The sequence below is a fragment of the Camelina sativa genome, chromosome 18, assembly GCF_030686135.1.
Source record: "Camelina sativa cultivar CO46 ecotype springtype chromosome 18, ASM3068613v1".
In the NCBI taxonomy this organism is placed as follows: Eukaryota; Viridiplantae; Streptophyta; class Magnoliopsida; order Brassicales; family Brassicaceae; genus Camelina; species Camelina sativa.
Window position 1 is genome coordinate 1,420,718 of NC_141897.1, and position 9,794 is coordinate 1,430,511.

The window sequence follows — 9,794 nt, forward strand, 5'->3', positions numbered from 1 at the left end:
TGGCAGAGGTGGTTTGTATGGTGGAGGAATATACTTGGTAGGTTTAACAGACTCGGTGGGTTCTACTCGACCATTGACTCGATCATGCACTCGATCGAGTGTTGAGTCGAGTGCACTGTCGATTGCCTTCTCTGCTTGATCTTTTGCTTCATTCTGAGCTGAAACTTGTTGAATATCCTCCCCATCTTGATCTGCACTGTCCCCAGTGACATTCTCCTTAGTAACAAGGACAGCTTTGGCAGTGAACTCCCACGGGTTTTGAATTGCTTTTCCAGGTAGTTCATTAGGCTTTGGAGCTGAAGTAGAAGCCATATTGCTCTCCATGAATTTAACCTTTAAGTTAAGGCTTTCAAACTTGATGTTCAGGTCATTATAAGTGGAATCTATCCTCTGGTTGATCTCAGCAAACTTCTTTGAGGTCTCCATCTGACCAGTGGCTTGGTTAAGCAACAACTGCTACATCAATGTTCTTAAGTCAGGTTCCAGGGCTTTGGTGGTCTGAAACCTTGGTGGGGGACACATTTGACCCTTGTAACCTTGGTTCTGTTGTTTAGGCACATAATTGTGCTGCTGCTGTGCTTGTTTTGGTGGATACACTTGGTCTTGTGGATTGGCCACATTTGTACTCCTATAAGACAGTTTGTTGGGCTTGAACTGGTTGTAAACCTCCTTGGTTTTGCATATAGCACAGCTCAACTACCTCATTCTCCCCATCTTGAATTGTTGTGTCCTCCTCAGCAAGAAAGTGAATGTTCTTCTGTTGACTAAGCAGAATTTTGTCTAACTTGTCATTAACAATCTTTAAGTCCTTCTTATACTTCTCATCTGGTACAGAATCAACAAACCTTACTGTTCTATCATAGTCTTCATTGTAGTTACCATTAGATTGAGCCAAATTCTCCACTAGCTCCCAACCATCATCTACATGCTTGTTGAGGAAGTTTCCATTAGAAGCAGTGTCTAACAACATCCTTATCTTGGGCAGAACTCCTCTGTATAGTGTGCTGAGCAGTGACTCATTGCTGAACTCATGGTGTGGACAGTGAGTTTGATTGCCCTTAAACCTCTCCCAAGCTTCACAGAATGTCTCATTGTTCTTCTGTGCAAAGCCTGTAAACACTTTGACTGGTTCTTTGCACCATTGAATTGCATTTAAGGACTGTGGTTTGAATCCTTTGTTATTGCTCTTTGTTTATGAGTTCCCATCTTCAAACTTCTCTTCCTTCTTATGTCATGATTGTTTGCTTGAGGGCAAGCAAAGACTAAGTTTGGGGGAGTTGATAACTCTATATTTTACCATCTTTTAGCATGCATTTATATCCTGTTTTGCATTTTTTAGAGTTAGTTTTAGCACATTTCTGTCTTTTATTCTCAGTTTATGCATTTGGATAGAATTTTCATTGCATTTGCATATTTGTGTGCATAAACAGGTGAATTAGGTACTTTGGAAGCACAAAGGAGAAGTTGTGATCAAAAAGGGACATCTAGCAAGGGAATAAGGCTCAAAAGAGGAGGAAAGCAATCACTCGACAATGGAGTCGAGCACACACTCGACCGTTTGCCAAAGAACACTCGGTCGGATTCAAAACAAGTCCCTCAAAGATCGACCCGAATAAAGATCTTCTGTTGTCACTCAGCTTCCAAGTTCGTCACAAAAGTTGTAGAAAACCGAGTTAGCTTTCCAATGCCGGTGGTCTCAGGCCGATCGGAGTTATGGTGCAAAAGTTATCCCGAATTTACTGAACAGATATCATCCCAGATCGAGGACTCGACCGTTGGAAGAAGCAGAAGAAGAGGTCACTCGACCATGCACTCGACCGAGCACATGGTCGAGTTGTGAGCCGCCTCTCTATTTTGTCTCCTAGCTAACTAGGGCTTCCCTTCGTTTCTATAAATAGATCTCTTAACTCTGGCCACAGAACAAGCTTGTTTTTTTAGGTCTAGCCACCAAAAATTGTAATCTTCATAACTTTTGATCCTTTAAGTATTTTCATTTGATTTCTTCTACAAAGTTGCTTATTTTATCATCATCTTTATGATTATGTATGTTTCATCATTTTCTGGGTTTGTGTTCTTACATCTCATTTATTAGATTCTGAGTAGAGATAGATTCTTAAGGATGGGTTAGGTTGGTAGAGAACTTAGTTTGTTTAGGATTGTTTAAGCTTGAATTCCATAAAATCCTTTGTAGATTAGATATGCTCTATGCTATTCTTATACTGAGAAGGTAAGGATAGATCTTAAGCTTCTTAGCATCACACCAATGTCTAAGTTGCTAGATAAGGCTAAGTCTAGAGATTATCATGATGCATGCTAAGAGATTAGATATTTAAAGTGATTTTTGATATTAATGATCTGATTCTTAAAGCCTGTTTAGTATGGTTTCACCAATGAGAGTTGGGTTAGGATGTTACTAAACTTGATTACCTCTGTCATGAGAGTGGATTGGTAAGCCTTTAAGATCATTGTCTAAGGATTAGCTCTTTGTTGATTGAGTTTTGTTAAGCAACCTAGATAGATTAAGTTTAGTACCAACCAATAATTCCCATCCTTAGGATCTATTTGCTACTTGTTTGCTTCTGTTTCTTGCATTTAATTACTTGTCTTTTTCTACGTTATTGTTTCTGCTTTTAGTTTTAAGTTTAATCTTCTGTTCTGCATCACTCGTCCATGCACTCGACCTTGGTTCATACCATGTTCAATCGAGTGCTAGGTCGAGCTCCAGTTTATTTTCTTATTTATGCTCTGCTCTTTTCTAGTTTTTTGTTGTTACTTCTGCTTATTAGTTAATTCTGCTTAGTCTTGTTTATTGCACTTGTTTAGTAGCTTAATTTCTGTTTAGTATTTCTTTAAGTTGTTTTGATTGCTGCATTTTCATTTCTGCTTCATTAGGTTGATAGATACCACCCCCATATCTGAATTGGCATAACTTGTACTATCTTGATTGCATCTTTTGTGATTATCATAATCCCATTTGGATTGACACCTTAAGTACTACAATGCATAAGGTTAATTGAACCTACTAGGATAGAGACACAAAAATCCTAGTATCAGGATGCAAGGTGTTTCAATACCCTTATGTAGTTGTATGCATAAAGGATGTCAATCTATAGAGTGTGTGATGCATGCAATCAAGATGTAAACAGAGACTCAAGTCAAGCCAAATATGAAAATGGTTTTAGTACTAAAAATCCTAATGATAGAAATGTAATTGCAGAAAGTAAGCTAAATGAAACAGAAATGAAACAGAAAATAAATGAACAATCCGAAGGTGCTCGATCAAGCACTCGACCGTGTGACTGGTCGAGTGACTAGGTCGAGTGGGTTTCTACAAAGAACAGATGCAATCTAAACAAATTAAAACATAACAGAATGCAATGAAACAAGATAAAATGCGGTAAGAAACAATCAGATAACAAAGTAAGCTTCTAGAGATGGATTCATGGGCTAGTGTTCAGATTGTGGCTATCTAAACTGGTCAACAAACCTCAATCAAACATGAGCTATCTCTAGACAATGATCTTAATAACTCACTAATCCACTCTCATGATAGAAGTGATCAAGTTACAGTAACATCCTAATTCAACTCTCATTGGTGAAACCATTCTGAACAAGCATTAAAAACCAGACAATTATTTGTCAAAAACCACCTTGTGCAACCAATCTCTTGGGACAAGCATGATAATCTCCAGTGTTGGCTTTATCTAACAACCTAAACATTGATGTGATGCTAGGAAGCTTAAGATCTGTTCTTACTCTCTCAGATATAAGAACAACCTAGAGCACACCCCACCTAGAAGAGATATTTAAACAATCAAGCTTCACCATTCCAGATTACCACAACCCTAAACTAGCCTAATTCATCTCCATAATCCTAACTCACTACTCAGACAAGCAAATCATGATAATGATGAACATAAACCCATAAAATGGTGAAACTAACATGATAAGATAGATGAGATGATGAACAACAACTTAATATAAAGAAGCAAACTCAGATTTTCAATACCCAGAAAGTTATGAGAATTACAAAAGTATAGAATTCTGAGAAAAACAGTAAATAAAAAATGCAAAACAGTAAATAAATGCTAAAAACCCTTAAGGGGTGAAAACTAAAGTTTCTCTGGCTGTTGATGTGATTTTTCTTATAAAAAAAAGTGTTGTTGGCAGCCATGTGGTACAAAGAGTATATATAGTGAGGGAAGGAAGCCCTGATTTGGCTAGATGACAAAATAGTAAGTCGGCTCGATGTGCTCGACCACAAGCGGTCGAGTGGCTTGGTCGAGTGGTTCATCCCCTTGCTTCCAAACGGTTGAGTTGCTGAATATCACACGGTTGAGTCTATGAGTCGCACACGGCCGAGTGCTTTAGATGCAAACGGTCGAGTGATTCATGCTTTGCTGGTCATCCCCTTGATTCAACTCCCATCTGCTTCAATGGCTGTACTCCTCTCATCCCAAATGCTATTTCCATGCCTTTTTAGCCTAACTCACCTGTTTACACAAGAAAGAATGCAAATGCAATGCAAATCCTATCATAATGCATAAACAGTCCTTACACTACATGAAAGTGACAAAACAAGTTATTAAAACATGTAAAAGATGTGAACAAACAGTGGTTAAGTAAGGTAAAATATATACATATCACAAAGTAGACTTCAGACGAATTCTACTAGGTTAGTTGACTTCTTTTGTGGTCTTCCTTTGTTAATTTTTTGGTCAGTTTTGCTATTAAATTCATAAAACCTAGTTGACTTCAAAGAAAAGTTCAACAAGTTAACTTCGATTTCAGTCTACTACGGCTATTTTTGCAATTGACCAAACCATTGACTTTGTAGTAGACTTCTAGTTAAAGTGTAGACTTCATCTATCCGTCAACTAAAAAAAGTAGACTTTGTCGTTTTAGTTTTGCAATTGACCAAGTTTGACTTTCCCTAAGTAGACTTCAAACGAAGTCTCCAGACACGTTGACTTCGTTAGCAGACTACCGTGGTCATTTTTGGGGTTGACCAACATTTAAATTTAACTAATTAGAAGACTTCTTTTGCAGTCAACTAATTTATTTTAAATCAATAATATTCTGGTCAATGTTTTAATATTTTGGTCAACCCCAAAAATAGCCAATATAGAAGTCTACTCTTTTATTATGTTAAGAAGACTTCGTCCGGCAGTCGTAACTAAAAAGTCAAAAATTTGGTCAATTGCAAAAATACACCTTAGTAGACTGCAACTGAAGTATCCGACGAGAAGAATATAATGCAGTATAAACCATATTTTTTTTGTTTTTAAATGAAATTAGGGAGACTGAAATTTCAGTCTATGGACTCGAAACTCGATAAATTATAAATTGCAAAACTGACCACATAATAGACTTTACATGATATTATGACGGTTGGACTAACAAATGAAGTCTAATTTCGACAAAAAATCAAAGAAAATCGTGAAATCTACCAGAAAATAACTTTATCGGTGGTTGTTTCGCAATGTCAAACACCGAAGACGTCGTCTTTAGTCACCACAGAAGAAACCCAGCACCAATTTAATCAATCACGACATATAACAAGATGAACGCACTTGCAAAAAATTTTGGATTAAAATGGAGAAGAGATGGAAGAAAAATGAAGTTCTCATAGCATTGAGTGTTATTTAAACTCACAAATTCGGGTTGTTGAAGCATTAAGAGCTTCAAATTTGGTTGTTCATGGTTATTGGAAAATTGAAGGCGGTGGCACAGCCGTAAATAAAAGAACAAGATGAGGATATGGATGTAATAAACATTTTCGCAAGAAATTCAAATAAATCAGAAATAATGGCATTTTTTTGTAAATACAATAAACACATAAATATTTAATTGGAAGAAAGTGACAAATGTTGGAGAGAGAAAAAGAGAGGTCTAGTCTTACAATTGACTCAAGTTAGGGTCTAGTTTTGCTAGTTTTTTTTTTTTTCATTGTAGTTAAAAAAATGATTATTAAGTGATTCATATAAAAGTCATCTTGTGAAATGTGAATTACTCTATGGACATTTGGGTTATAAATCTGACTTTTACATATCTACTACAGCTACATCGTCATCCTTAGTTTCATCGTCTTCCCAGTCGATGTTAAATGAATTAGCAGCTTTCTTAAGCTCGGTTAAACCGGTGAGATCTTCCAGGTATGTAGGATGGTTAATAGCTTCAAGTAAGAAACCGTTTCCTCTCTCTCGATACTCCGATATCACCTGAATATAATAAAAGTTAAAAAAACCGTTATGATCGAGCTTCGCGAGAGCTTACGGTTCTGTTCTGTTAGAAGAGTTTTCATGTGGAAAAAACTTACGGTTTCAGAGCAAGCGGTACAGCTGTCGGAAGCTTGGCCAAGCAGCGTGATCTGTGAGAACTGAGAAAGTGAGCCTCGAATCTGATGAGGTAATATCCCGAGAGGCGAATCATCATTGTTTCCTCCATTACTCGAGCTCGAATTGTCGCCTTTTGCATTGATACTGTAATAAAACATATGTAAGACGACAAGCCTGAGGATTGAATTCTCAATGTATTCGATTTTACGAAAGACTTACCCAAGTGGGTGTTGTAGGACTCCGCCTAAGAGTTCAACGGCAAGGGCTCCTGCAATCGGAGCTACACCTGGGCGTGTAACAGTGCATTGCTGGTCTAGAGTTCGATCAGTCATTGACTGCAAAATACAAGAAAAGAGCGGGGTCAGGACGAACCAGAACTGAACCAGAGGTATTACAAAACAACAACAAAATAACAAAACCAAAGAAGCCAAGGGAATTTACATCCTGAGGTGCAACCACATCGTTGCAAAAGTAACATCCAAGTCTCTGTTTGTTTGTCTTATTCATGTCAAGATTCTGCATATCATCAGATAAGGAGGTCGGGCCAGCGCCATGGCGCATTACCATGAAGCTGTCGAAACCTAAAGCTGCATTTATAGCAATCTGAAATTCAAATCAATCAGATTGTTGTTATACTTATACTAAACCAGCAAGATAGATAGAAAGAAAGAAACAGAGTTTAGAACACCTTATTGGCATTAGCACAAAGAAGAGAAGGTAACCACCGGCTTTCTCTTGTATCGGTTAACAAGAACACGGCATCATGAGATTCAATCAAATCGCTAAGACGTTTACAATCTGCGAGAACAGAATCCTCTTCTTGGCTAGAAATCGGATGTCCAGGCATCGGTATAGCCATAACAACTCCACTAGGTTCAATTGCTGGAAATACCTGTTTAAGGCGTTTAACAGCAGCAACAGCTTTAAACTCGCCACCGCCTATAGAATCTTCAAACGTGTAGAGGGATTGTCTGACTGGATTAGACATAGCTACTTTGCCATAGTCAACAAAGGTGATCTTGCGGATTCCCCAACGCTAAAAGAAAGAGAAAGAACAACTAAGAAGATTTTAGTTTGTAAAAATTGTTTGATTTTGAACTCTCTTCAATACATACCATAAGAAGACGAGCAACTTCGCAGCCCAATGTACCAGCTCCAAGAAGAAGGCATTTGACAGAGGACAAAACGTCTATGTTAAGAGAGGGTACTGCTCTCCATTTCATTAACTTTAAGTTTAAATCAACAGAAGAAGCCGCCAACCTGCGAAAGGATGAGGATCCGTTTTTTTTTAATAAGATTATACCTATTTTATTTGATGAAATCATTGACACAAAGCAAAAAAAATTGTACCTTACTGGATCCATGGAATCAGCAAGGTTAATGGATTGAAGTACTCGTTCCCCTTTTTTGTTAAGCTCCCATCCCACTGAGTTAGGTACAGTCTCAGCTGATTCTCTTGATGAAAGTGTAACTAAGGCTTGACCAACAAGGGAAAGGTTCAAGTCAGGGAAACCGCGACTCTCTCTGTAGCACAAGAACCGAACTGTCTCGAGGTTCCATCTTGAGCGAATAAGTGCTAAGTAATTTAGGAGTGGCCAACCAGGATTTTTAGGACGGTGACATGGATCATAGAAACCGAAAAGCAACTGCAGAAGAAAGATAGATAAAAGATGAATTTTCTTTCTTGGTTTTTTTAACGTATACTAAAAGAGTCAGTTGTTACACATTACCTTTTGATGATGATCACCTTGGCACGCTTCGCAGTCTTTAAGATGTCTGATACTAGCTTTTGAATCAGAAGAAACCGAAACCAAAAAGAATGGAACATCTACAGCAGCAAAGACACACGGATACATAACAAATCAGCTACTACTACTAATTAAACTTGAATAATAGTACATCATAAAGAGAAAAAAATAAGAATGTTGAGTACCGGTAGTTAAAGGTGAGTTGCGCCAATCCTTACAAGCAGCAGATACTGATTCCGCCTCTTGAGAACTAAAATACTCTGAAGCTGCCTTTATTTCTACCAAACTTGCAGGAGGATCAAGTTCAAGCGCAGGGAACGCAACACAATATTGGAAAATCCATGTCTTAAGGTCAGCAAAGGAGATAACGAGGAATCTTGATAACACAGCAGGGTCCTCAAGTGCTTTTCCTGATTGAATATCATCCCGAATCTATAAATTTCACCAACAGAATAAGATTAGACTTGTCCATAAAAGAACTGGTAAGAAGAACCAACACATAGACAAGTTGTTGTATTAACCTTGTTTGCTTCTGCTTTGAGCAGACTTTGTTTGTCAAGGTTATCGAAGCTTTCGAGGGTATTGGTGTTATACAAAATCCCAGGAACAGGACACTTATTCCTATTTCCATGGATGATTGTACTACTAGCAATCGATGATTGTTCATCTAAAGGCAATGACTCTGACGAAAGTCTCAAATAATTTGAGCCTTGTGGATGTGAACATGGTCCACAAAATCCTGAAATTATCAATTCCAATTCCAAACACAAAAAAAAAAAAAGCACATTAATTCCAATCACATTACAATAACGAACTCTGAAATCTGGATTTTCTACTAACGAACGAACAAAACAGAGGAAATCGAAATCTGAATTTTATATTTTTAACGATAAACAAAACAAAAATAAACAGGGGATGTCAACTTTTTTGTTTTGTTCTGTAACCTAAACGGATCATGAGAACTTTGCCCAGAAACAAATAAATCAAAAGTTCTGTAAGAAAAATCGATGAATTGGGTATTCGTGTTTTGTGTATTTTACCGGTGATTGAAATAGGAGAATCGTCGATTCCGAGTTTATCGAGTTTCAAAGAGGAGAAGCTCTCCCAGAAACCTTCTTGGACTAAACTTTTCAATGCAATAAATTGAAGTATGGCTGGTGAAGTTTCTTTCTCAGACATGGCTGATCCTATCTCTATGAGATTGCAATTTTCGTATGTAAGACGAAGAAGAAGACGACGATGACGGAGAGAAGAGAAAAAGAAGAGTCGTGCAAGGAAATTGAAATATTTTCCTATATATACTACTAGAAAATAGACGTATACTAGAGGAGTCGAGTTTCTTAGATTATTTTAAGATTCATTCAAAGATAATTAGGAAAAATACTGTATCTTAGATATATTAATTGTAAACTAAAGCTTATCAGGTTTTATGAATAATTATCTAAAACTAATTTTTTGTATTAAATTTTTATCAAAATGATCAAAAAAAACAACTTATAGTATTAATATTAATATATTATATAAACCTTCTGTTTTATTTAAACTAGGTAATATCCCGCGCAAATGCGCGGATTGTTGTATAATAGAATAGATTAATTAATTTAAATTTATTTGATAATCATAAAAAATACTTAACAAATTAATTTAAATATCATTAACATTTTTTACACTTTTATTTATTCAAATCATACAATATCAAAATATATAT

The 9,794-nt window shown here is 36.8% G+C and overlaps 1 protein-coding gene and 1 non-coding gene across 3 annotated transcripts; one reads left to right on the plus strand and one right to left on the minus strand.

Annotated features, from left to right (window-relative positions):
- The first annotated feature begins 1,025 nt into the window (after positions 1-1,025).
- Positions 1,026-1,133, plus strand: LOC147921340 (small nucleolar RNA R71). Its single transcript, XR_015589911.1, has one exon. It is a non-coding gene; the product is annotated as a small nucleolar RNA R71 (small nucleolar RNA).
- Positions 1,134-5,792: 4,659 nt separating this feature from the next.
- Positions 5,793-9,455, minus strand: LOC104760236 (ubiquitin-like modifier-activating enzyme atg7). Of its 2 annotated transcripts, XM_087497422.1 has the most exons (12): positions 9,127-9,393; positions 8,608-8,825; positions 8,272-8,518; positions 8,069-8,166; positions 7,689-7,984; positions 7,454-7,598; positions 7,027-7,374; positions 6,780-6,941; positions 6,558-6,673; positions 6,320-6,482; positions 6,167-6,221; positions 5,793-6,078 (listed from the first exon to the last, which is right to left on the minus strand). In XM_087497422.1, the coding sequence occupies exons 1-12, from the start codon at positions 9,263-9,265 to the stop codon at positions 6,062-6,064; spliced, it is 2,004 nt and encodes a 667-aa protein (XP_087353548.1). In that variant the 5' UTR covers positions 9,266-9,393; the 3' UTR covers positions 5,793-6,061. The 2 variants fall into 2 exon arrangements, with proteins under 2 accessions (XP_087353548.1, XP_010481428.2); XM_010483126.3 differs by having other exon boundaries at positions 5,793-6,221; positions 9,127-9,455.
- Between the last annotated feature and the right edge of the window lie 339 nt (positions 9,456-9,794).